Below are 27,700 nucleotides of genomic sequence, written 5' to 3'. Positions count from 1 at the left end.
CAAGGTTTTCCAGGCCAACCACCTGCTCCAGGAGCTGGGGGTCTGTCCCACTCCTCACGGCAGGTCTGTGGTGACCCACTCCAGGCACGGCTGTATTAATGACCCCAGTCACCCCCCGGCACTAATTGCTACGGATTGCTATAATCTCATTAACTCGAGCCGTGTCGCAGCCAACCCTGGCTCTAAGGGGGGCTCCGCGCGCCCTTTAAGGGCGGGCGGGGCGGTCCCGCCGCAGCGTGACGCGAGCGCGGGGCGTCGCTCCCGGTGGCACTGCTCCCTCCCTCCTTCCCCGCCTCCCTCCCGTTCCAGATCCTTCTGGAAGGGCAGCGCCGCCCGAGCGGTGCCGGAAAGAGCCGAGGCGGAGGCCGGGGCCTGGCGGGCTTCCCGCCGGCGGCGCCTGCGCACGGCGGGGCCGCTGCCGGTTGGTGCCGGCGCTCCGCAGTGGAGGAGCGGCGGGCGCGGAGCCGGAGCCGGTCCCAGTGCCAGTCCCAGCGGAGGAGCAGCGGGCGCGGGGAGCAGCGGGCGCAGCCATGTCTGTGGTGGGCATCGACCTCGGCTTCCTCAACTGCTACATCGGCGTGGCGCGGAGCGGGGGCATCGAGACCATCGCTAACGAGTACAGCGACCGCTGCACCCCGTGAGTACCGGCGCTCCCGGGGCCCGGCGCTGCTGCTCCGCCCGCCAGGGGCAGCCCCGAGTGGTCTCGCGGGGCTGCGTCCCCTGCGCGCCCCGGGGCGCTCCCCGCGTGGTCCCCCCAGACGCTCCAGCCCCCGCGGCGGGAGCGCAGCGCGGCCCCGCCGGGAGCCAGGAGAGTGCCTCTTGCCGAGAACAGGCGCGGCGGTGCATGTGCTGGGGCTGGAGGTTGCCCGGGAGGCATTCGTGTGTCTGCGTCTGGCTGTCCTGGCTGCTGCCTCTGCGTGTCCTTGAAATCCTGCGCTGTGAATGTGCCGCACCGCTCCGGAGGCACAGCAGACTTTTATTTCCGTCCTTGTCACGCTTTGGTTTCGGGTAGCCAAAGATCTCGGTGGAGTGCATGTGTTTCCCCAACTCTGGAACGCCTGCCAGAGCTGGAAGCGTTTTCATTAACAATTACATGATGGAGTGGTGGCGAGACTGGGAAGGTGGAGGACGTTGATTCACCAGGGAAACAGGGAAGTGCCGCGATGAATTCCCTCTCTTTAAACCTGTTCTTACTTGCACCGTATCTGGTGGCCGTGGAATACCGAGGTCTGGCGAGGAAGAGGGGGGGGCAGTGGGCAGCGTCTGTGATGATGGGATACGCAAGAGTAGGTGGAGACTTTACTCCTCTGTTTCTATGGGATACGTCTAGGATTTTCACAGCTCTGTCTGTGCATAATTTTCAAGGAGGATTAAGGAATTCGTGTAATACTTATGAAAATCGGGTGTTGGATGGTGCTTCCGTTTATTAAAGGAACTTGTAGCCAACAGAGAAAGCTGTTTCTGCTGTCTGAGGCTGTAGTAACCTCAGCATTGCGCTCCTTTTGATGTCGGAGAAATGTAGGTGTTGGATTGCTTTCTAAAAAGTTGTTTTTTAGAAGTGCGAAGAAATTGAGTGCTGAAATGCATACTTTCTGTTTTAATGGGAATACTGTTTAATACTCCTTTTATTCTTTAGAAAAATATACTTTTCACATTAGCTCTGAGGCAGTCATTATCCTTGTGCATGTTTTATGAGAACTGAAATTCAGAGACTTTTCAAATTCAGTGCAAGGAATCCCATGAAGTTGTTGCCCAAAGAATCCTCAGGCAGCTGTAGTTTCCTCCCCGCTTATGATGAAGAGCACTTCCAATTCTTAGTTGTTCTTGGAGTATGTTCTTTGCAGAGAGGCTTCTCTGCATTTAATATTTTCCACATTAATATCTGATTAACTGTACTTTCAAGATATTAGCAGAGGGATTATGAAGGATGTACAAGTTGGCAATTACAGCATCTGGAGTACACGTACACTTAAAGGCAGTGGGTGTCTCACTTAAAGTGACATTTTCCTTGCCCTTCTCTGTCTCAAAATGCAGTAATACAAGACAACTTGAGGAACATCCTTTCTAACACTGTTATCTTGAGGCAAACCAGAAAGGTCAATAGAAATGTAACAAATTTATTACTGTTATGTAAGTTTGTAATAGTTGCTAAACCTTTACTTCAGACAGGATTTGAGTGATGTAGACAGATCTAACTCTTGAATTGTTAAAACTTTTCTTCCTATTGCACAAAGCAACACAGTAAATGTTTTAAATGTTTCTATACAGGTGCTTACGTCATTCAGATACTTAAGTTAGCTAATAGTTAACATGGATTGGAGATGTCCCAAATACTTGTGACTTACTCCCAGAAATCCAGAGTCTGCTGCATCTGTGTAGCACTGTGTAAAAATACCTGGGCAAGCCAGTAACCCTTTCATGTGCAGGGTGCTGTTATTAAGCCATGTAAAGATCCTGGCACGGGGCCTAAAGATAGGACAGTCCTGGCTGTGCTCTTTCTGGGCAAGGCTCATCAGTGCAGCCAGATTCCAGCTTTGAAGCTGGCTCAGATACCTGTGCAGTGCTGCTGTGAACATCATCATTTACAGCATACAGACAAAAGCAGTGTAGACTTGGGGAAGATCTGTATTACCGCAGTTTAACGTAGGATTCTTAAGTCATAAATCCAGTATCCCTGTTGTTAAAACATTCAGGTGGTCCTTTGTCTGAAATGTACATCCTGTAGTCTGATGCTTGGGATTGTTAGTATTTGTAAGATGCGTATCATCTTGGAAGTTTTAGAATGAATATTTCTAGAAAGAAAGGAAAAAGATTTTGCTATGAAGCCATCCATTTTGGTAGAACTTGTATATTTTAAGGCTTTTGGCCCTTGCATCTCTTTGGAAGTTAACTGATGCTTGGCTTTTTCCGAACTTGCAATTCCAGCTAGTCTGTTGTACGTGTTTCCAGTGCTCCTAGCACATTAAACTCATGGCTAGTGGCCCTTTCAGGTGCTCTCCCTCACCACTGTAGTTTTGTGGGAAGAGAGCCAATTGTTGATAGCTCATAATGTTTTAGTAACTTTTTTCAGACCACGTATGTTTAATGTGATCACATGCTGTAATTAAGATCACAAAGGTAACATCTTCTTCAAAACAATGCAGGGAGAGGATTGAAATGTCCTTCCGGTGAGGAGAGTTGCTACCTTAGTGAAGTCTGGGTACTGCTCTACAGCTCTCTTCAAAACAAGCTGAGGGTAGTGGTAAGGGAAGCAGTTCAGTATCCTTGTATCCTTAGGGTGGATGTTCTTCCTAGAGGACTGTTTTGGATACTGCAGAAGTTTTTGGTGCCAAAGAGAGCACATTCATTTTTTGGCATTGTTGCTTCCCAGCCAATGGAAGAAGAAACCATCCATCCCTCTGTGCTGGCAGTGAGTAATTGAAGTAAACCCTGGCAGGAGGTGTGGTGTGTCAAGTAGCTTCTGACTTGATGCTTCATGCTCTGCGTGGGATATGTGCCAGTAATTTGTCTGTCAGCAGAGTCAGATTCCTACACTGAAAAGGTGATACAATGGCAGTAGTTTGTAAACCATTTGCTTACTATATAAAGAGCTCTTTTATCTGACCTTCGTTAATTATCACAAGGTATGATTGGGAATTGTAGCATTGTGATGTTAAAAATGGTGAAAGCTGAACTACATATCTGAAAATGTAGGGCAATGCCTTGTCTGTTTGCAGCAGTGAAATCTGGAGGTTTTGCATGTTCAGTGTGGTGTCACAGAGAAGAGGTTGCTAGAGGATACTCTCAAATTACAGTGGCCTCGTTGTAGTGATGATGGAGAGGAGGCAGGAAGTAATCTGCTGTAGTGACCTTTATACATTCATTAAACAATTACAATTACATTTGAACTGTATGAAATCTGGCTTGTGTCTGTTACTTACTCCTGAATGGTTTTAGCCAGATTCATTCCTTTTTGGGGAAGAGTTCTATTTCAAATCTGTAATGTGAAGTATGGTGATAGTAACTTCCAGAAAAAAACCCAACCATTTCCAAAGATGGTGGTGAGGGGGGCCAGATGGTGACTGGGGCCAGATGGTGACTGTGACCTGGGGCAGCCTTTGCTGAGCCAGAGGGTGTTCAGTGGTGACACAAGAAACAGTAAGGGTCTGTGGACTGCATTAGAGCTTCCAAAACCCTGGGAGCTGTTCCCAGATATCCTTCCTTTTGCCTGTTTGCAGCATATACTTGGTAGTCCTCAGTTACGGACGTGCTCAACAGCTTGTGGGCTGTTCAGCTCCCCTGGCCTTAGATGTTTGGGGTTTTTTCCAGTTGTTGTGTCAGGATTGTTGGTAAGGGCTCTTGCAATGTGAATGTGGTCCTGTCAAGACTCAAGGGTTTATTGAGTCAAAAAAACCTGACTGGTAAAGTTCAGGTTCTTAAACTAAATGTCACAGGCTTCTTTTCACAGTTACCTGTGACCTAAAAATGACTATTCATGCCTTTCCTTCATGATGAGATCTGTAGAAACTTTTACAGAATTCCTTAAATGCAATTATAATGACAACAGTTGCAGTGCATGCAGTTTCTAAACTAATTTGAAAAGAATAACTAGAATTCCACTTCAAGTTCTGGTGCTTTATGCAGTAATGCTCTTAAACACCACATCCATATTCTGCTACTTGAATTTTTGTAGATATTCTACAGTAGCATGGAAATGTTTTATGATGTTATCTTTTAAAGCTGATTTTTTTTTCTGTTCTTACTTAGAGCATGTATATCTTTAGGATCCAAGACCCGAGCCATTGGGAATGCAGCAAAGAGCCAGGTAAATGGATCATAAACTTTATTGTGACTTATTAGACTTATGTCCTGTTGAACTGTGGGAAGACAAGTAACAAATAAAGTTGATAATTTTATGTTTTGAACTGAATTTTCTGCAGTAAGTGTATATTTCACAGTTACTGCTTCAACAATATTAACAACCCTGTATTAAAATTGCAACTGTATTTCTGCATTGTTTTGTCATGGGGGGGGAAGAGAAGAAACAAAACCTTGCTTGTTCACCAGTAAAATAATATTATTTTCTTGCTTACTCATGACAGCAGGAATAGAGTTCGTAATTAAATCTCTGCTAGGGCGGGGAGGGATAATGTGCTTATGCTTTAGAAAAGCTGAAACTGAAGTTGAACAGAGTTTCATAGAGATACTGGTTGTTGCTTATAATGGGAAATGAATGCATTTTAGTTATGTACTATCTCACTTTGGAGCTTTGAACGGAAGTGAAATTTCTCTGATCCTCAGTAAATTCACTTGTAACCTAGGAAAACCTCCCTTTGGGGAAAAAAAACACATGTTAAAGATTTGTAATAGACGATATGAATCTACAAATTCAAAATAGGTCAGGTCTTGCTTTCTTTTTTTGTGTCCATGCACGATGTTAGCATGTTGAAGATTTCCTTCCCCTTAGATTTGCCTGGCAGATGTGAAGGTAGTAGAGCCCTCCTGATGTACCATGAGCAGGCAGTAAATGCAGAAGCCATATTGCTTTCATTCTGAGCAACTTTACACTTTTTATCTGAGCTCAGCCCCTGAACTTTGCTGCTGAGAAAGTGTCTTGTCAGTATTCCCAGCTAGGAAATTTGCTGTTTAGATTAGTAAGGTAGTGCATCTTGGACAAGATTACCCTGAAATAGTTTCTTTTGATAGCTTAAATACTGTGTTCATTGGGATTTGTTTCTTCTGGCCCTTTCTTTGCTTAAAAGCCTGTCCTTAAAGTAACTGGGTTAAAACACTGATGAGAGAACAGGTGTGGGGAGACTTCACATCCAGTTGGGATTTGAATTAGAGGAGAACTTCAAAGGAAGTGAAATGTGTTCATTAGGTGAAGGTTCATATAAGGTTATTGTTGGTAATAACTTCATTTATTCCTACTGACAACCATTGCAACAATATACGATCTCAAATATTGCATAATGTATCAGAAAGTTCCTCTAATGTAAAAACCACCATGAAAATTGATGGCAGCAAGCTAATGAATATTACAGAGAGAAGTAAACTTGAATTTTTTTAATGGAGGTCATAGATTAAAAAATAGGTTCTTCTTTCTCTCCCCACACGTTTCTTTCCAGTGAACGTGTAGGGCTTTACACAGGTCAGTGTGTGAATTAAACCCAATATAACAAGAGTTTCTTTCTTCACAGTCCTCTGTAGCCTGCATGTCACAGGTAATTAAAATATGTTTTCCACAGATTGTCACAAATGTAAAAAATGCATTACATGGTTTCAAAAAACTGCATGGAAGAGCATTTGAAGATCCTTACATACAAGCTGAGAGGGCCAAACTTCCCTATGAACTTCAGAAGATGCCTAATGGCTCCGTGGGAGTAAAGGTGAGTTAAAGCTTTGGGCAGAGTACTTTTAGAGGTAGATTTGGACCTTTGTCACTTCTTGCATGAACAGACTTACATTTTCCCTAAGAAGGCTCTAAATATATTCCTGTTTCTCTAAATAAGTCCTGTACTTTCTAACCAAGATGTCGATCGAGGTTTCTCATCAGTTGTATTTGCTTTCCACAGTACTTTCCGTTACTAGCTTTTCACCTTACCCTACTAGATTTACCTTCAAATATGTTCAAATACCTTAAAAAACTACTGTGTGTGATTATTAGTTTCCCTCTGAGTTTAGGTCTTAGACATGCAGAGACCAAGTTTTGGGAAAACAAGATGATAATGCTCTGAATATAAAATCTGAACAAGTTATTTGTAATTTGCTTCCAGACTAAATGGCTGGAAACTGCTCTTCTCAGAGTTCAGGCTTTCTGGCTTCAATTTCTGAATGTGTTTATTTTTTTAGCATTTTAATTTGGATCAGGAATGCACTTTTGAAGCAGATTTCCCAATCATCCTCAGTGCACTTTAAGTTGATTTTTGACAGGGCTTCATACCACAGAGTGGGTTTTATTTTGTACACCTGGTCATATCACAATAATTGCCAGTGTAAATATACATCCTTCTGGTTTTCCCTGCACAGGAGTGCTTGGGATTGCTAGAGAGACAGTAGTCTCTTAGGAATTCAGGACACATGAAGGCTGGAGGTTCAGATGTGTTTCCTGAGCAGAGCAGGACTGTTAGAATTGCCTTGTTTGCACCTTCCCTGCCTCATGTGCTTAAGTGACCCTTGCAGGAAGCAAATGTTCCTTGGGTTTGCTCCAAAACTCTTATTTTCAGCTTATGGTAGGGTTATGTATTGTGCTTTGTTGTTGTTGTTTTTTAAATTAAAAAAAACAAACGTGAGCAACAGAAATACTGTATCGTTGTGAATAGCCCCTTGAGATAACTGAGGTGTTAAGTTTCCCACAAAACAATTTTCACCTAAACTGAACTGTTTTAAGATTTGTTGTAGGTGGCACAGATCTGTAGCATCAATTGATATGGCGTTATTTGTGTCTAAAGTCTGGTATTAAGCTTCATCACATCTTCAGAGAAAAGTTGAGATGATGGATTACAGAATCACAATTCTCTGTTTCAGGTGAGATACCTTGATGAAGAGAGACTTTTTGCAGTTGAACAGATTACAGGAATGTTATTGGCCAAACTGAAAGAGACTTCAGAAAGTGCTTTGAAGAAGCCAGTGGCAGACTGTGTAATCTCAGTAAGTGGTAATATATTTATTGTAATCTATAGATAGCTTTACGTAAGCTAGGACCAGTTATGCCGTGGTGCTGTGGGAATAGATACAAGTAGTGGATAGAAATTGTATCTCCAAAAATAGGCCTTTGTTAAAGGTTTTCCAAATGAGAATGCTTTTGGAATTGTATGTGAGAAGATGAAAAATTTGTTAAATCAAGAGCGTGTTTTCAGAAAGAACATATTGCTTAAGCTAGTCCAAACTGTCTATCTACAAGGGCTGCGTATAGTATTCCTGATTACTGTAGTTCCTGTTATAAATGGAAGCTGTCCTATGCATAAGCATATCCTCCTTGATTCCAAAGAACCTTCCCAAATTCATGTTAAATTTCTTTGTTATTACCTAGTTGAGTGCTGTTGTAGTGCAGTTGAGAGTTGCCTAAACTCTCTGAGGGTCATAGTAACAATTTGATAAGCCCAAATTACTTGGCTTTGTTTGAAAAAGTCTTTTTATTTGGTTGGTGTGGCCGTTTGAGCCACATTAGAAATCTAAAATCCAATTTCCAGGCCTCCTCCCACCCTTCACACAATTATCCAAACACCAGAGAGAAACTTTCAGGCTAGAGGATTCTATAGGGGAAGGGGGAAGTATATACATTTATTTACACAAATAAATACTATACAAACTAAAGGCAACTATATATAATATTACATTACTATCAGTCAGTCCTTTCAAGCCCCTCCTTTAACTTTAGTCCAGAAGCAGCCTTTAAGGCTGATATGTAACACAGTCTGCTGTGGGAGTGTTCTGGGCTCCTGAACGCTCCCTCCTCACCAGGTCCCAGCAGTTGTTTGTTGCAGTCTCTCCTCACGTGGTCCAAGAAGATAGCTTTGAGTCCTTGCTTTTCTGCTGCTGTGTGATTTCTCCCTCTCGGTGTCTCACCTCGGTTCGTAGGCTGCTGCAGTGTAGCTTATCAAGCGTCCACATCCTGCAATCTTCATTCCTCCACATCAGTTCTCAGCTGCCCCCGGTCAGCTTCAGCAGGCAACCCTCAAGCTCTTGGCTCATCTCCAATTTCTCCTGGGACTCTTCTCCCAAGCGCCGAGCTGATTTATCAGCCCGTCCACTTGGCTCTGCTCAAATGCTGAGCCTTAAAATCCACCCCCCACCAGCCTAAATGTAGTGGGGGGGAAGAAGCCCCCTAGCCTTGGCCACAGGCAGCTCGGTTCAGTTATGCACTGTCCCAAGCGTCCCGCAGCTGCAGGGGGAGGAAAGAAGGCCTGGCCTCCTCCCTCTTACCTCAGGTGCTGTGAAATTCTTCTTTAACAGCACACACTCCAAATGCTGACTCTAATTCTAGCCAAAGGCTGAGCTGGGGGGTCGCAGGGCTCCCCTCTCCCCTCCAGAGGGGAAGAGAGGGAGCCCAGCCACCCCCTGGCCTTGTCCACCTACACGCAGCAGACACCAACAGCAAAACAACCAAGACAGAACTTCCAACAGCTTCCAGTGCTGTGATATATGATTTTGAGCAGAAGCGAACAACATGAGTGGTGACTGGCTCTCCAGGGAACACTGCCCTGGCACCCAATCACCTCTGAGCCCCTCAAACCTCTCAGGGGGGCCAGTCTCAACCTATGACCGTTGGTTTGCCCATGATTTTTCTAGCTGATGGCCTTCCCCGTGAGGAGGTTTTGTTCCTGATACGAATTCCTGTGTCTGCTTTTCACATGGTTTTTGTTTACTGGCTCTGCTGGGAAGTCTGGGCATGAGGGATTGGAGAGACATTGCATCTGTCAGAGACATGGAAACTGGAAAGTCATGTAATTTAGCTGTTAGAAATCCACTTTGATGTTTTTCCTTGCTTCCTTTTGGTATACGAAGACACTTAGAGAGCACCTCCCACGCACAGAGGGATACACCACAGTGGTAGCCAACAAAACACACTGTGAATGTAGTTCTAACTGACACTGAAGATGTGCCAGCTAATGGCAGCCAGTTTCTAAATGGGTTCTGATTATGCTTTGGCTATTTTTGATGGCACTGAATGTTGTAGCTCCCTGTAAGCTGGCACTGTGCTGGAGGTGATATTTGAAAAATGAATACAGGTTCAGGTTGCGGCATCACTGCAGTGCTTCTGCCTGTAACTTATTTTTGGGCCATGTGTGAATATTTATTGTGTTGACTTTGTCCTGCACAAATGTTTTCAGTAACTAGTAATGATTTTAAGAATCTGAGAAAGCATTTTTAGGGGGATTTTTTGTGGTGCTTAAATCGACTTTATTTAAAACAACTTTGGATGCCACTTCATTTTTGTCAAATTTTGAAATCTTAATTAAAAGATGAACTAAAATGAATTAGCTACCTCTTTTATTCAGACTGCCTTATTAATTTGTGGCTAGCTCATAACAGTTTCTTGTGGCAATGACATTTATAGGGTAGCTTAATGGGCAAGTCTGACTTATTTAAATTAAAAAATCCATATTCCATAATACCCTGTGTTGTTGTTTTTGGAAACAGGTCCCTAGTTTCTTCACTGATGCTGAAAGAAGGTCTGTAATGGCAGCTGCGCAGATTGCAGGATTAAATTGTCTGAAGCTGATGAATGAAACTACAGCAGGTAAAGGGCAGAAACTTTTTTTTTCCTTTTAAATCTATTCAGGCTCTTGAATGTAAAGGTGATGACATCCTGCTCTTACAAAATTAGGAGCTTGAGAAAGAGCCGTCCGGGCTGGTACTGCCCAATCCAGCTTGGGAACTGGAAACACCGCAGTGGGGTGGTGTGCAGCACTTAGGAGGCGTGATGGAAGTTGGGGTTTGCTAACTTGAATGCAATGCCACTGGGGGATAGCTTTGGAAAGCTGGCATCTGTGCTTACCTTTCAACTGTACCATGAACCTACTGGAACTGTATCAGGAAGGCCTGAGCTACCTTCAGAATCTCTTCATGATCCAGCTGGGGTGTGCACCTGACCTAAATTCTTAATTGCTGTACTAAATAATAGTACAGTACAATATTATCAGATGTGTCTAAAACATTATGGTAAATACATTCTTTAACATAGGTGTGTAGTGGGGCCTTCTAATTTTCTTTCCAGCTTTCTAGAAGATGAGTATATTGAAGTAAAAATAAAACTCATGGAAGTATTAGAGACATACTTTTATCATAAGCTAATACTTAGTTGAAATAATAACCATTGAAGGGAAGTTATAAAGTATAATCCAAAGATTTTTCATTTTGAACTACTTAATGTGTATGCTTTAAGAGCTGCTTCTACACAAATTGCATTTTTATGCACTTCTCCAAAAGTGGATTTGCTGATCGTATTTACAGACAACTTGAACTATATGACTTTTCAGATATCCAAGTCAACTGAGTTTGTGGGGTAATGACAGTTGAAACTTGAGGCAATCCTGTCAGCTGCAGCAGTGGGACAACTGGTTCTATAAAGTAACTTCCCTCTTCTGGTCAGGGTAGAGCACAGAAATACCTAACACTTTATGGGAACTAAACATGGAGCTGTTTAAATCGATAACTTTTATTTTTCTTGATCAAAGTTTTCTTTGCACTTAGAAAGTCTCAAACAACTTTCCAAATGAGTGCTGGGTAGTGAAATCTTAGATTTGTGTAAACTAGTCTTCTAAAACACTTTTTTTTTTTTTGTTGTTTCTTGGGCATGCATGAGTTTTGCAAAGCTAAGATAAAAAATAATGAAAGTAAAGCATTTCAAGGGAGAGGTGTAAGCATGAGGCTTAATCTGTGCAATTTCACAAATTACAATGTTAATTTGGCTGCAAGCAGAACTGAATTACAGGGTGATGCTTCAGTAGTGTTAAACCTCCACTTGACATTTCTTTCATCTCTTGTCAATGAAAAATGTGTTTTCAACATCTTTTCAACATTTGAGCAGTTATGGAGGTGTTTAGAAAGGGTAAAGAATGGGTAGTGTGTGTCTTTTGGTAGTGCTTTTAATTCACACTTTACATCTTGCCCTTAACTTCCATGGGCTGATGTTTTTCAGTTGCATTAGCCTATGGAATATACAAGCAAGATCTGCCAGCCTTGGAAGAGAAGCCAAGAAATGTGGTCTTTGTAGATATGGGACATTCTGCATATCAGGTTTCCATCTGTGCTTTTAACAAGGGAAAACTGAAGGTAATCTTTTAAGTCATGCATTAAAATTCCATATGCCTGAAGTATTTAATATTCAAAATACTGCTCTTTGGAAAGATTATTTTTTAAATGTCTATAGCAAACACTTTTAAAACGTGGAATACAAAACTCTTCTGTTGTTTTTTGCTATTTCAGTAAGTGAGTTTTTGTAAAATGCAGAAGTGAACTATCCCAAAGTATGTTTTGAAAAGTGCTTGATAATTGACCACACTGCAGTTTTTGTGCCATGTTATATTACTGATATATCTGCATAATCAGGTAGTCTCAAAAGCATTGTAGTTGTGCAGCTGACTTACTCATGGGAAATTCTTGAACTGCCCAAGTCACTCCATGATGCCGGGGTTTTTTTTCCAAGTTGAAAGTCTTAAATCCAATAGGATGCAAGGTAAAACTGAACAGTTTTCACTTCCTGCTTTGGAGACTTTTGTCTATGAGCTGCTACTGGCTGAATGCTTTTGTGAACTTGTCTTTGGTAGCAAAATGCCATTTGAAGTCATGTGGAAGATGATAGCACATTTTGCTCTGTTGAGTAAATGACACAGAACAAACATTGTCTAATAACTTCTCATCTTTCTTTCACTTCTGTCAGGTCTTGGCTACTACCTTTGACCCTTTTGTAGGTGGTAGGAATTTTGATGAGGCTTTGGTAGACTACTTCTCTGAAGAATTTAGGACAAAATACAAACTGAATGTAAAAGAGAATCCGCGAGCACTGTTGCGATTGTATCAGGAATGTGAAAAGCTCAAGAAGCTTATGAGTGCAAATGCTTCTGACCTTCCACTCAATATTGAGTGCTTCATGAATGACCTTGATGTCTCCAGTAAGATGAACAGGTGCGGTGTGCTGTTTTCACTGAGGTGCAGGGGAGGGTGGTCTCTAAGCTGCCTCATAACGTGGAACACTCTTCCTGTCCTGCAGAGCTCAGTTTGAGCAATTGTGTGCTGCCCTTCTGGCCAGAGTGGAGCCTCCTCTAAGAGCAGCCATGGATCAAGCAAGTAAGTAGGAGTTAATTTAGGTACTGCTAGTAATCCAGTTATCCTCGATCTCCTTAATGATTATCTTTTTAATATATTTTTTGTATTTATTAGAATTGCAAAGCTAAATACTGAAAAGTTAAATGTAAGTTCCATTCATACGCTTGTCATGACTGCATGATCCCATTCCTGCCTCATTTATTGCACATGCCACTCTGCAACCTTGGTTATTGACCCTCATTCACCCTGTGTCATGGAAAAGGCTGGCATTCCGAATTGATTTAAAAAAACACAAAGCCAAACCAAGCCAAAATGATGATGGGGAAAAAATATTATTCTTTACTGCAACCTTTGGGCCAGCCTGTTCCATGTGATACATACATGTCTTCACTGACCTGAGAATTTGGCAGTATGTTCTTAAAACAAGTTACCAGAAGCATGTGCAAATAACAAATTAATTTCTTTTTTGCCTAATGTAGTGTAAAGGAGAGAATTAGACTTTAACGGGAAAAGGTTTTACCCCTAATTCCAACATCTTCATCTAAAAGAAAGGGAAGAATTCTGCTTCTCTTGTGACTTGGCTAGATAGCTAATACAGAAATTAACAACCTGAGTAACATCTGAGCAGAGCTGTTCAAGGACCGATAGTTTGAGATTATTTATACACATAACTTCTTAATTCTGAATTCAAGATAACCTGCAAACACAGTCTACTATTTTTTACATATATTTAGCTAAAGGTTTTGCTTTACATTTTTTGGCAACCAAAATTGAGCCAGCCATAAGATGAGGTATATTTGGGTTTCATTTTGTTGTTCAGGAGAGGTGAGGTATTGTCCAGTAGGACAGGGCTCCTAAAGAAGACCCAATTTTACACTTTTGGGTCTATGCACACCAGAAAGGGGATGCACATGCTGTTCTCATTGATGCTTGGCTTCTGCATTTCCCAGGTTTATGCAACTAGAAACCTTTGTAGCCTGCAGGAGGGACAGTTACAAAGATCTTGCCGGTTGTTAAATGCGTTCAGTGCTTGTCACAGTGTTGGATAATAAGAGGACTCTTACCTTTTCTTCTTTTTTTTTTTAGTTGTCCAAAGACAGCTTTTTGAAATCTTGATGATAATTTAAAGCCATGCACTCTCTTTTCTAGAACTTCAGCGTGAAGATATCTACAGTATAGAAATAGTAGGTGGGGCTACTAGAATTCCAGCAGTGAAGGAACAGATCTCTAACTTTTTCTGTAAAGAGATAAGCACCACACTAAATGCTGATGAAGCTGTTGCAAGAGGCTGTGCCTTGCAGGTATAGTTATTGAAATAAAACTTCGGTATTGCTACTTTAACATCATGTACTAATGAAATAAAACTAACCACAAGCAAAAGGTGCTACAGCTGAAATAAGATACAGAGTCTTACTTCTTTCAGCAGTTTGTCAGAAATTATTCTGTTACATTCATTAATTTGCTGCTGTGTCATGTTAAAAGGATGGTCTTGTTAGAGACCTGTTAAGTTTGATGACCGAGATTCTGCTGTTCCACTTCCGTGTAGTCGTTCGAAAGCTTTGCTGGGTATCTTCACTGAAAATCACTGGGGAAGTAGCACCTATTACTTTAGTTAAGTCTTTCAGTTCAATTAACTATGAGAAGGTTCTGTTAAAAAAAATTCAATGATAAGTAGGACCTCCATATGATCAATTTGATTTGTAGCCTTTTAGCACTTAAGTATTAATTCTTGTACTTGTTATTTATTTGACTATATGGATATAATAAAATTTTGGTCTTTTTTTTTTTTTCTAGTGTGCAATTCTTTCCCCAGCTTTTAAAGTGCGTGAGTTTTCCATCACAGATGTTGTTCCTTACTCTGTAACATTGAGATGGAAATCATCTTATGAAGAAGGAACAGGGTAAGTTGGTACAGTGCCGACTGAAAAGTGTATGTTTGTATATCAAGAAAAATGTTGAGCTGTGGGGAAAAAAAACAGGCCTCTGGCTTTGAAGCTCTCATCCACTTGAACTGTTTTAGATTTTGTTTTTTGCACTGTACCTTTTTGCTTTCCAGTTACTGCTTAATAATTGGAAATACATTTAATTAAGAAATGTTGCAGTGAAGTTGCTTAGTTTTTAATAAGTGTCATCTTGAATGCAGAGTCCAGCTTTGAGACCAAGAGGCTTTCAACCTCCAAATGTTGTCATAAAATGACTTAAATTACTCAGCTGTTTGCATGGCTGCTGATCATTAACATACCTGGATTTTCATTATCCATTAAATTATGCTCAGAGGTTTAACGTCAGTTAATGTTTTACTGCTTTAGGGAGTGTGAAGTCTTCAGTAAGAACCATGCTGCTCCATTCTCAAAAGTAATTACTTTTCACAAGAAAGAGCCTTTTGACCTGGAAGCTTATTATACTCATCCGCATGAAGTGCCTTATCCTGATTCCAGAATAGGTAAGGAAATGTGAATAGAAACTCCTTACCCAGCTCCTGTTGATATTGGGAAGAATGGTTCTCCTTTCTTCTAAGATAGGTCACTTCCATATTTCCTAGTTTATAGTAAAGCTTTGGTTCTTTAGAAAGGCTCAGCACAGTGTTTTTGGTTTAAATGTAGTGATCAAACAGTATTGACATCTTTGTTGGACAGTTCCTTAAAAAATTTCTGCTTCATTTTATCTTTAGTTTCTGAATGCTTTAAAACAAGTAGGTACAAGGAGTTTTTAGTGCTCGATTGTCTGGTTCTTTCAATTTCTATAAAATTGATAAAGACATTATGTGCCAGCTAGCCTGGATTTTTCAAAGAAATTGGATCGAAGGAGCTGTTACCTGTCTGGACAGGTAACATCTAGTGCTATCTGTCATGTCTCTTTCTCTTAATCTGAGAACATAAAAGATAGGCATTTCCTCAATTTAAGCATCTATAGTAGAGTCTAAAGAATTAGATGGTATGAATAAGTTTCTTGGTAGCTAATGCTGCCTTACTTGCAGTATTAATACACTCCTCAGGGTCTTTAATTCAGGATTTTATTTCCTGATTTATTAATCAGATATAAACTTTGTACTGTTTATTTAGCTGTCTATGCAAGAAGTCTGTGGTCTTCAGGAAGAAACGTTATTCTTTATGTGTGCACAGTCTGCATCATCTACAGTCAAATTTCCAGCAAATTGCAAAATGTATCCACCTCATTACTTCCAGAAGCCTTGATAAGCACTGTTCATTCTCCAGGAAGTGTAGTGCAGCCATGTTATCAAATTCATCATTCAGAATCTCTGTTAACATTTTATTTTGCAGTGTGAAGTTTGAGTTATGTGGACAAAAGAAACCATTTGAGATCATTGAGTAATTTCTCTAGTGTGATGGTTACAGAAGGCAACAGAGAAGTAGAATACCTAGTAAAGTGGTATCTTGCTTTTTTATGAAATACAGATAAAGCAAAAACATCTTACTAATTATCAGTGAACTGATAATAATTGGGGAACCAGGCTTTAGTTTATCTACCTCCAGCTTACATTGTAGGATTGACAACTAAGTAGAAAGTTTCCAAGTAGTTCAAGTTACATGAAGGTGCTGTTTAAATTAACACTCTTTCACTACTTTTTTGACACAACAGTTAAAGCTGTCTTTGTTGTTTTCAAGGGCGTTTCACTATTCAGAATGTTGGTCCCCAACCTGATGGCGACAGTTCAAAAGTGAAGGTGAAAGTGCGTGTCAATATCCATGGCCTTTTCAGCGTGGCTAATGCTTCCATAATAGAGAAGCAGAACATAGAGGGGGATCACAACGACACACCCATGGACACTGAATCATCAAGTAAGAACCAAGGCAGAGATGAAGAGCTGGTATGTAAACTTGGAAATATCTACACTGTAATTCTGATAAGAGAGCCAATAATTGCAGATTAAATCAGTGTTTAGCTTTTGACAGTTACTGCTTCTCCACCCTTAAATTACTTCTTCAGTTATGTAACACATTTCTTCATGTTTATTATTGAAGTACTGGTGAAGTGTGGCACTAAGAAAGAAAGAAGAATGTAAAACCAGATTCTAAAGAATAAAGTGATATTTTTTGTTATTGTGCTTCACCATCTCACCAGCATTTAGCATTATCTGGTGTTGCTAGCAAATGGCAGCATATTTAATGAGATCTGTTGAAAAATTAATCTTAGGGTTTGTTGTTCCTCACACAGTATTTTTTCAATGAGTAAAATTTATATATGGTGGCCTTGGCAGCCTTTCATTTAAGATTTGTTCTTAGCAGCTTTTCCTACTTTAGTTCAATATACTACAGGAATTAGAGCAACTGGTTACACAACTAGCATTACATAATCTATATAAGCAACTTCTTAAATACTACACTGCTTTCCAGGAATGTGAGCATATTTGAAATACTAAATATGATGCAGTTCCTTGTGGGCAAGTGTTCCGTATCTGATGTTTGTAATCAAGTGGAAAAGGATTGGAAGTGATAGAGCTGGCATTTAGTCTGAGGCATACTGCTCATGGAGTTCACTGGGTGTTCAGTACACGAGTAACTGCTTCCGTCCTCAGGCTTTCCAGCTGTAGTACTCCATTTGTCTAACATATCTTCTGTTTCACAATGGTGCTTGTCAGCAATTACCTTTCAGTATTGAGGATGATCCCCTTGACTCTGAGGAGGAGGTTTGTGGTGTATATGTGTATTATTTCCCCTCTATAGCTATTTCCTGTAGGTAAAACAGTTCCTCATGTTGTTGGCTTTTCTGTGTGAACAGTAAGAACAGTAAATTTAGCATTTCAATTTTTTTTTTCCCTACTCTGAAGTGACAAAACTTAAATTTGGTAAAAGTAACCTTGTTTTCCACTCTAAACTGCAACATATGCCTCTGTGGTAGAGTTTGAAATTCTTAAGTGACTTTTTTTGTATTTTGGAGAACTAACAGTAAATGATTTTTCATAAATATGTAGTTTATGAATCCAGAAATCTGAATTCCTTTTAGTAGAAGCAGTCTTGGATCTTTCAGACTTCATCTACAGCTCCTTAGTTATCAGTGCGCTGGATGTCCAAATATTAGAGTCATCCTGAAAACTTCTCTTGAAAGTGTTTTTCAGTGATGACAGGGGGTTGTATTACTTAAACCAAGTGATCAGCACTAGTAATTAGTGGTGTCTTTTTCAGATTGTTAAATTTAGAATAAAGCATAAGTGATAAATTTAGGATAAATTTACAGATAAATTTAATTGAAGCTTGCTTTATTTTGGGTGGCAAAGAGGGAAGACAGTTGGTCATGTTACTCCAAGAGGCTACTACTACAGAAATTAATTTTTATTAGTCTCGCTGTCCTTGAGACAGATGCAGGTAATAATTACAAAGTTTAGGTCAAAAATTATACAAGGTCAGAGTTCTGACTGTTCCATAGAGAACCCATTGTTATTGCCTGTGTTGGTGGTGTGTTTCTAGAATGTTCTTTGCTTGCATTTTATATGTATGCATTTCTAATTTAAAGTGAAGGGAGTATTCACTTTAGTGTAGGTTTAGTGTAATTATGTTATGGGGACAGACGGCAACATCAAAAGGCTGAGTTCATTTAATTTGAAAGATAGAAATACAAGTAATATATCAAAACACCTGTTCAAACATGGTGAATCAAAAATTTTTAGGATTGATTCTGAAGGTTATATATTGCGCGTGATCTACTGTAACTGACATCAGTCTTAAATCTTACAGCAAACCATTGCATTCAGTTATGTAACACTCTCTCTAGGATAAAATGCAGGTTGATCAAGAAGAAGGTGTGCAAAAAAGTCAAGCTGAACAACAGAACCAAGCAGATGAGGAAACTGAAAATGCTGGAACCGAAACAAAAGTTCGTATTCAGTACTGATAAGACGTTTTTTTGCCCAGTATTCTCACACTCACTGATTTTACTAATTGCAGAATGTAGGACTGTATTTAAAGAAATGCATATTTACATAACCATTTCAATAAATGAATATATGTAGGTTAGGAATCCTACCATAGCACGTTAATTTTCAACACAGTATGGTTAAGAATTTGAAGTAGGTTTCTGTTGTTCAACCTAATTTTATAGTGAATATGTAATTTAGGGAAGCTTATGAAATACTGTAAAGAATAATAGCTTCTGAACAAGTTTTCTTACAGCTCTTTATGTTTAAAGAAATTAAATTTCACCAGTTTGGTTCAAAACTGAGGTAATGGTGATTTTGAATACAGAGGAATAATTAGGTGCTAAATCTATATAAAATTAATTTGTAGCTGTCTTAACTAGTTTTATTTGTCTCTCTTTTTTGAGCATAAATGTAGTAATATTTCCATTCCTGGAAGTTTCTTAGTAGTGTCACTCTTTATAGGCTTCTTCTGGAGAAAAGCAAGATCATCTATCCCAGCCAAAGGCTAAAACAAAAGTTAAGAGTATTGACCTCCCTATACAGGCAAGCCTCTATAGGCAACTGGGACAAGATCTAATCAATTCCTATATAGAAAATGAGGTAAGCAGCATAAACAGATGACTGCTCAATGTCGCTGTGAATAATTATCTAAAATAATTGGCAACCATCAACTTACCCAATTTAGAATTGTAAGGGGGTTTGTTTTTGTTGGGGTTTTGGTGAAATTACTGAGTTTCATTAGACTTAGCTTACGCTGTTCTGGTTGTGCTTGCAGTGCAGATGACTTACACAGAGGTGAACATTTTTATCAGTAATTGGAAATTAGCAGGCTTCTGCCAAGTTCTGTGGTACACTTTCAAGAGAGTAGTCACTGAGCTTGACATTTAAAATGCTTTTAGTTTTAAATAAGCTTTTCTCCACCCTAGGGGAAGATGATGATGCAAGACAAGCTTGAGAAAGAAAGAAATGATGCTAAGAATGCTGTTGAAGAGTATGTGTATGAATTCAGAGACAAGCTGTGTGGAGTCTTTGAGAAATTTATCACTGAAGAAGTAAGACTTGCTTATATGTTTCAACTGTTGGAAAAAGTTCCTTTGTATTAATAAGTTTTGAGCGTGGGTTCTGGGAAGGCTCCACTAGTCTCTTGGACTAGTTTTGGAGTAAGAGATGGCTCAACTTCACAAAAGTGAAGTTCAAATTACACTTGGACCTAACATTTGACCTGCAAGCAAGCAGAGTTCTTTATTGTCTGAGAAGTTCCTCAGTGGCAAAGAAAGATTTGGGATGCAGGCAGAAAATAAAAATCCTATTGTTGCAGAATAATTCGAATTTAGTAGTAGAATGGCTAAGGCTTAGTAGGAGAGTAGGCCTAGAAAGCAGCACTCCAAAGTAGTAAGTTAGCAACCTTGTTTGTGAGCATGGAATGTGCTGAAGAGATGGTAACAACAATCAAAGGATTTAGTCAGCATAGTAAAGCAGGCCACAAACTTCTAAATGGTGTCAGTGGGTAGGAATAAAAAAAAAAAAGAACAGATAATATGGAATAATATTAAGAAGTGCATGGGCTGTCTTTGGGACTGATTTTATAACTCCAATAAACTTCACCTGCAAATCAGATGAGTAGGGCTGTCCTTCCTCTCTTATCACTCTGTAAAATCTTGACTTTGAAGTCTGTTAATTACTGTTTTCCTTCACTATCACTTTGAATGTTTCAAGCTGATGAAACAGTCTTTTTTGAGAAGGTGTGTTCAGGTGGGAGAAAAGTCTCATTTGATGTGTTCCCTTCTGAACTGGAGTGTCCCTAACTTGCGTTGTAGGATTCAAACAAGCTGACCTTGATGTTGGAGGACACCGAAAATTGGCTTTATGAAGATGGAGAGGACCAGCCAAAACAAGTATACATGGATAAGCTTCAGGAACTAAAAGTAAGGTTATAAGTTGCTTTCTAGAAAAGTCATGCATGTTTATTTATGGGTGGGTGTTCAGGTTGTATATATATAAGTTATTTATGAAGCAAACATAATACTTAGAACTAAAACTACGGTTTGTTTTAATGAGAGTTGTGCTCCTAATTTGAAAATGGTTGAAATGAAGCACGCTGTCACTAGTGACAACAGATTTAATTGCTATGGGAATTTTCTGTCAGTCTTGTTACAATCTGAAGGAGATTTTTGAATAGTTTGACTGCCTTCCTGGGTAATCAGAATTACACTCCAGACTGTATGCTCTGATTGTCCTGTTCTAAGTGGTCTTCTATGGCTGTATCATAAAACTCAATTTTTGAGTCTAATGTCTTAACGATAAAAGCTGAGAGTGCTTTAACAGTAGCTTCCACTGTATCATTTGATCAATGACAAAAAAAAAACTTAAATACTTTAGATTTTAATAATCTCATGGGGAAAATGTGAATTCCAATGAATGACTAGCTACTTTGGAGTAAGTTGAAGTATATCTCTAGCCCTAGAGCTCCAGCTGTTTTTTCTCAAGTCAGATTTCCTTTGTGGGAGGGATAACTGATGGAAACAGCAGTGCAGATACAGGCAACTGCCTGGATACCAGTATTCAAGAGAAGGAAAAAACAGACAGTGGATAAAACTAGAAGTTTTCAGATTAATTGCTTGAAAATTAAAGCATCCATTAAATCTTGATTTGTTTATGTTCCAAAAGCTCTTTTTGCAGAAAACTGCAAAATACCAAGCTTGGTAAGGATAGGTACTACTCCTTTGTTTAAACTTCTGGGATTTTTTTGTTGATGATGCACTAAAGAAACATGCAAAGATTTAGCTCTTGAATGGGTGAGAAAAGCACTTAAAGGCAGCCTTCCTTCCCATGCCTCATTTTATTCTTAGACCAGACTAAAGGAAATATGTATTTTGTAAAGATCTTTGTGCTTACTATTCCAGAAATTTGGACAGCCTATTCAGGAAAGATGCATGGAACATGAAGAGAGACCAAAAGTTCTAAATGAACTGGGAAAGAAGATTCAGCTCCTTATGAAAGCAGTAGAAGCATACAAAAATAAGGTAGAAATAAATTATTTAGTGATTTAAGGATTATAAGTGTTTTGAGTTTGGCTGTAGAGCTTTTTGTGTTTAAAAAGAAATCCTATAGAATTAACTCTTAAACTGCTTTAGAAGGGCTGTTGTACTTTGACTCCTGAGAACTTGAAAACTGTTTTACATTGCTAGCAGAAACAGCTTCTTCATGAGAACATAAATCAAAGATCATTACATTTTTCATGGTCACTTGGACTGCTTGGAATGGATCTCTCAAGTTATGGCTGTTACAAGTGTTTCTGTAGCTTCTAAGGCTAATTTAATTGGGTGAGCAGCATATATTAATTGGTGATACAAATATCTCTCTCATTAGGATGAAAAATATGATCACCTAGATCCTGCTGAGATGGAAAAAGTTGAAAAATACATCAATGAGGCTATGAATTGGTTGAACAGCAAAATGAATGCCCAGAATAAACTAAGTCTGACTCAGGATCCAGTTGTGAAAGTGGCAGAAATACTGGCAAAATCTAAGGTAAAAAAAAAATCATAAAGATCATTGTTGCATTCTAATAAGTTTGTCTTGAACCAGATTTTGGCCAAGATTTGAGGTAGAATATTACATCTACAGATATTTTAAAGCTATTAAAAGATTTATACAGAGGGACCAGCACTTTCAGCAATCTTCAGTGCTGGCTCTTGAATTACAGCATACCTCTGCATAAGCTTTTTTAAATACCAAGTTACAGCACCAGACTTTTTGCAGAATGGATTGCCATATAGGTTTGTAACAGATCAGAAGTTCTTTAGGTAGTGAAAGGCTTTATTTTAAGTTTCTAAATTTAATAGAGTTGAGAAGTCTAATCCTTGAAAATTAAATTCCAGGCTGTTATGGACCAGAAACGAATGAGAGACATTCTAGTATAGTACAGTTGCTGTGGCACCAAATGACCTTGCTGTCTCAATTCTGTCACAATTAGGAATTGGATAGCTTCTGTAATCCCATTATATACAAGCCCAAACCGAAGATAGAACCTCCCAGTGATGGGCAGTCAAAAGCTAATGGTGAACACAACGGACCAGTGAACGGACAGAGTGGTACTGAAACAAAACCTGAACCAGCAAAGGACAACCCTCAGCAGACCAAACCCTCTGGAGAAATGGAAGTGGACTAAATTTTGCATTTCTTTTACTTAATTAAAATAGTGCAAGTAACCACAGGGTCCATTCTTTTTGTCTGGTACACACCTCAGATGTTCAGTTATTCTTAGCCAAACTTCTGTCATTTGTTGATGAGTAGTTTTGAAAGTGTTTTATATTAAGTACACCTCTGATGTTCATTTCCACTGATGCTGCTTATGTGGAGCTTTAGCCAAATGTAGATTGTATAAGTCAGTTTAAGCTTTCCTGATATATTTTATATCAAACATACAGAATTGATATATAAATGGCAACAATCTACCTTATTTAAAGCTTTTATTGTGAATAAACCTCAGCTCCTTTATTCAGGAAAGGATACTGTATTGCACTACTGATGCTCAAGTGTAGATCTAATCGCATCATTATTTTGGAAAAATATTGGAATTGAAGTGGCAAAAGCTGTCACTTGAAGCACTGACCTTTTCTAGTTATTGTATTGTTATAATTTAAATATTAAAATAGAGGTTAGTTGGCATACCAGTCGATCTTGTTGATGTACCATGGGAATTGTATGGTCTTTTTCATATAAACTGAATAATACAAGCTTAAATGTGTTTCTTTTTTTAGGTTCCCGTACCACTAACAATCTTAGTTACAAACAGCTCCAGTATAGTGGCTCTGCCATGTGCTGAAATTCATGGTCTTGGTGCACACCGCTGTACATAACGTACTGTGCTTATGATAGGATGATAATAGGATGAAAGGTTAGAATTCACAAGGCCTGTTGTGTAGCTTTCCCTTGAAAATGTCTTATTGCACTTGTTACTATTTCCACTTCTTTTGTTTTGAATTAAATTTACATCGTGTCTCATGCTGGGAAGGAGAAACAACAGAAATGGTGCTGCACAAGCTGGATATCAGCACCCTGATTTTGAGGTTGCTTAAATGCTGTTTAGTGCAGTCTTGAAAGAAATGCTGAGAACTTATTTAAGCCTTGGTATTCAGCATGTAAAGCTTTTGGTCTAGGACCAAAACAAAAACTGGATATTACTACTGCAAAGAAGGAATCTACTTGATGAACTTGCATAGCTTACCACTTATTTTTGGTCATTTAGTTATCTAATGAAAGTGTCTACAATGTATTGCTATTTTCTTTGATACATCTTAAACACTGTCAGAGTCCAGTGTATGTTCCTATATTCCAAATGCGTCTGTCGGTCACCAAGGTACTGTAGCACTTGCTAGAGCCAGTCACTGTTGACTTCAAACAGCTTCTCTATTACCAGAATGGGAATGGGCTACTTTAACTATGAAAAGTGGTTTCTGATTCCAACCAGCATAAGAAACTGGGATTAGTTGCAGTGTAATGCTTCGGTGACTTGAACTGTGTTGCAGAAACAAATTTAGGTGTGTTCAGGTGTTAATTAGGCACTCCTGCAGCAGTTCTCCTGTGTGAGGTGTTGCTGTTGTAAACAAGTGAAGAATCATGATCTTGTTTCTGGCTTTGGCAGCCGTTTTATCTCCAGCCATGTCCTTCATCTTCCATCACTGTTCATACTACAAAAAGTAATCCATGACCAGTAGTAGAAGTAAATTAAACTCTCACATATCTTCACAGAAAAAAGAAGCACCATTTACAGCTGTACATAAACCTGCCAGACTAGTTCAGGTTCTAGAATTGCATCTTCATGACTGACATCAAGTGACTGAAATGAACGTGCTTTGCTCTACTGACTGTTGCTCCTCCATGCACTCAAGTGTGGATGAGCTGACACCGTAAGTTTACATATGTAAAGTCCTTGAGCAAAAACAGTGACCTTGAAGAGCTGCTCTGCAGCCACTCCGCAACCTCAGTCTTGAATTCTGCCACTCTAGTCACACCTCTGGCACTGAGGGGGTGACTGTACTTCAGCATCAGTTGTCCTAAGTTTAAGTCAGTAATGACTGAGCTAGCTTTGGTCCTGTAGGCTTTTAACATCATTAATATCTTTTTGACTTTTACCACAGCAGTGTAATGAGTAGCATTCTTAAGTATTGGCTTAAAATCCATCTACACATTAATTTGTCTAGTAGACTTCCTGATGCCTGGCAGAAGAGCTCACACAGCAGAAATCTGTGCAAGAATAGAGTATCTTCTGCTCATGGTCATCAGAAGCTTAATACTACATTAGAAATGTTTGAAGCAATTCTTAGGATAAGGTCTAGAACAGCACGCTTAAAAGCAGATATGGTTCAGACAAACAATTGTAAAGTTTTCTTACTAGGATAGGGTTTTTTTGCTGTGCATCTGGTCTGTCTCTAGATCCTTGGTGAAGAGGAATGCTGCCCACAGACTGCGAACAACAACTGGTTGCTGAGGTACATGTTAGGAATCCCTTTGAGAAGGGCAGAGTTGTTCTTTCCACGGTGAGCTTCACATTAAAATATGATTTGTTAATATGTAATCTGTTTTCTGTTACAAAGAGGAGATTTTACCAAGGCAGATCTAAGATTAAGTACTTACATAAGCTATGCACAACTTGAATGTGAGGCTTTGTGTGTCAGACTCAAAAAGTGAGTTACCCTGTGGCTACTCTGACAGCACCAGAATGACTATCTTTGCAACATAAAATTTGTTAGAAAACCAACAGTAGTGTGCTACTCTGCATCTGGGATATTTTAAAAGCAAGTACTTGTCAATAATGTCTTATTTGAAACTTTCTGCTGAGGGCAAGATGCATCTTGAATGTTTGAAAATGTTCCCTTAAACATTTGAAAATGTTTTCATTTTGAAACATCCCACAAAAACAAAAAAAAAATGAAGTGACACTATCTTTGTAAAGGCAGTAGAGTTTGTTGGTTTTTTTTTAAATTACAGTAATCACATAGTTACAAACCAGCAGCAATACTTTGTTTCATTTTACTAATAAGATCTTTCTTTCAAGAGGACTGATTCTCTCCTGTATGGACCTTTAATGGACTTATTCAAGAAATGGCTTTAAAATAATTTGTGTTAATTTTCTTTACTAAACTAAGTTGCTGCTAGCTATTGTGCAACTGATTCATGGGTTCCTTTCCATGTTTTTTATTATAGTACTTCAGAATTTCAGGAGTTGCTTCAAGATTCATGCAGATGTAAGAAACAGATTTTTAACTATACATTTAAGTTAAACTTTTATACAGTTCTTTCTTTAAGCTGCTGCTCCATGACAAAATACCCCACTAGGAGCTGCCTGCCTTGTTTGGTCTGAATTTGAATGTGTCTGCATTTGAATAAAGACTCCTCTCCCTTGCTTGCTCCTGGCAGTGCCCTTCTTCCAATGTTTAAATACTGCCTTTGGGGCATGCTTGCAAAACTTGGAGAGGGCAGTTGGGAGAATCCTCAAAGGCTCTTTGGGTGAAAAACCCACTTGCCTCACAAGATCATGTGGTAGCACAAGGTGCCCCTGTCTCTGGTATGGCAGCATGCGACAGGAACCGCAGTGACTGGAGTGCAACTGCAGCGTACTGTATACCTTGTAGTGTGTGGGATGAAGGTTTTGCTTCTTCCATGCAAAATTAGAAGCTGTTGATGTAAAGCATCCACTCTGTTGGTAGGATTCCTTTGTATCTTCAACATTTGAAATTCTGTAATATTTTTAAAGATCTCAGTGTGCTGAACTCCCACCTCTGCTACAACTTGTTACACTGTTCTTCAGTATTCTATATTTGAAGTGGGAATTTTCCTGTAAGGATTATGTTGAAGCGTAATTTCAGGAAACAAGCAAGGAGCTGGCAGGAGACTTTTCTTCCTATGTATTTTTCGACACCAGTGTGAAAACTTTACAGCCTTAACAAACCTTGGCATCTACACTTCTCAGAGCTCTGTCAAAGCATCAAAACATGAAGCTGTGTTGCAAATGTGCTGCATTTGCTGGTTCAAAGCACCTACCCAGTTGCTGTAGGAAAAGATGCTAAATTCAATTCCCATAGATTAGTGCCATAGGACTTTCACTGCTGTGTAACCACACTGTAATACTTCAATACACTGACTTCTGTGAGCCCTTCTAAAGTGAAGCCCAGATGCCCAACCTTCAGTTGTGGATCAGTATTAAGGTCTGCATGTTCTAAGGATGCTTACATTAACTGCCACTAGCTGAGTTTATAAGTGGATGGAGAAATATTCTGGGTTTTGTTACTTGTAAGTTTTCTAGTCTTTCAGGCACCAGGAGACATAACCTCTCTGTCAAAAGAGGTAGTAAAAAACATGTTGCTTAACAAAAGGTGTTAAATGCCTCATAAATTTTAAGTTCAGCTCCCAAGATAGCATTTGGAGTATAAACACAAGCTCTCAGTAGCTAGAGACTGTGTGGTGGCTGACTCTTAGCTGAATTCTTAATTCTCCAGAGTTGAAATTTGAAGACTTCAGCCACTTCCTACACATGTAAATAACAGTGAAAACAACAAAATGTGACTATTCGCACTGCAGAATACTAAACCAGGAATGTGCTCAATGTGATTTCCCTAATACAGATGCTAAACTGTGTTTTCCTTCTTTCCTGGTCGAAAGGAAATAATTTCAAGCAGTGAAAACCAGGAATCATTGCATTGAAATCGATGAAGAATCATTTTAAACAAAAATGTAGTTAAGAGCTATACCCACCAGCCACCTTTACAAAGTGTTGAAATGGTTTATTTAAGTTGATTTTAAAAGGTGGTACTCTCTGAATGTTGCTTAGTTGGAAAAGTTTGTTTACAAAGTCTATAAACATATCTCCACAGGTTGAAGGGGGAGGAGATGGAGGTGTCAGAATTTAAAGCGGTGTTAAGGTATGCAAAATGTTTACTATGTATGTAAATGGAATTATTAGTAGATCATGTGCAAATTGACAATACTTCAATTTATTTTTGAATGGCAATATAGATTGTCAAGGTTGTGTATAATTATAATAAATATATAAGCCGCTACTTGAACCATAAA

The 27,700-nt window shown here is 39.3% G+C and overlaps 1 protein-coding gene across 2 annotated transcripts; it reads left to right on the top strand.

Moving 5' to 3' along the window:
* The first annotated feature begins 342 nt into the window (after window positions 1-342).
* HSPA4L (heat shock protein family A (Hsp70) member 4 like) lies at window positions 343-27,700 on the top strand. Of its 2 annotated transcripts, XM_051794460.1 has the most exons (19): window positions 345-637; window positions 4,747-4,804; window positions 6,228-6,368; window positions 7,507-7,629; window positions 10,123-10,222; window positions 11,624-11,757; window positions 12,365-12,609; window positions 12,695-12,771; window positions 13,900-14,051; window positions 14,545-14,651; window positions 15,060-15,193; window positions 16,377-16,579; window positions 18,481-18,582; window positions 19,088-19,225; window positions 19,552-19,677; window positions 20,443-20,550; window positions 21,529-21,648; window positions 21,995-22,156; window positions 22,602-27,700. In XM_051794460.1, exons 1-19 carry the CDS (start codon window positions 531-533, stop codon window positions 22,794-22,796), a joined length of 2,532 nt encoding a protein of 843 aa, XP_051650420.1. In that variant the 5' UTR covers window positions 345-530; the 3' UTR covers window positions 22,797-27,700. The 2 variants fall into 2 exon arrangements, with proteins under 2 accessions (XP_051650421.1, XP_051650420.1); XM_051794461.1 differs by lacking the exon at window positions 18,481-18,582 and having other exon boundaries at window positions 343-637.

The sequence above is a fragment of the Manacus candei genome, unplaced genomic scaffold (assembly GCF_025592945.1).
Source record: "Manacus candei isolate 608988 ecotype Guabito, Panama unplaced genomic scaffold, ASM2559294v1 h1tg000039l, whole genome shotgun sequence".
NCBI lineage: Eukaryota > Metazoa > Chordata > Aves > Passeriformes > Pipridae > Manacus > Manacus candei.
The sequence above is the reverse complement of the archived record's forward strand: the minus strand, read 5'-3'. Positions and strand labels throughout refer to the sequence as shown.

Bases quoted from the DNA above. Each gene is read 5' to 3' on its own strand.
- HSPA4L (XM_051794460.1), top strand. From the start codon at position 531: ATGTCTGTGGTGGGCATCGACCTCGGCTTCCTCAACTGCTACATCGGC. The intron at 12,610-12,694 runs GTGCGGTGTGCT...CCTGTCCTGCAG, and splicing joins GTCTCCAGTAAGATGAACAG to AGCTCAGTTTGAGCAATTGT. The intron at 19,226-19,551 runs GTAAGCAGCATA...TCTCCACCCTAG, and splicing joins ATTCCTATATAGAAAATGAG to GGGAAGATGATGATGCAAGA.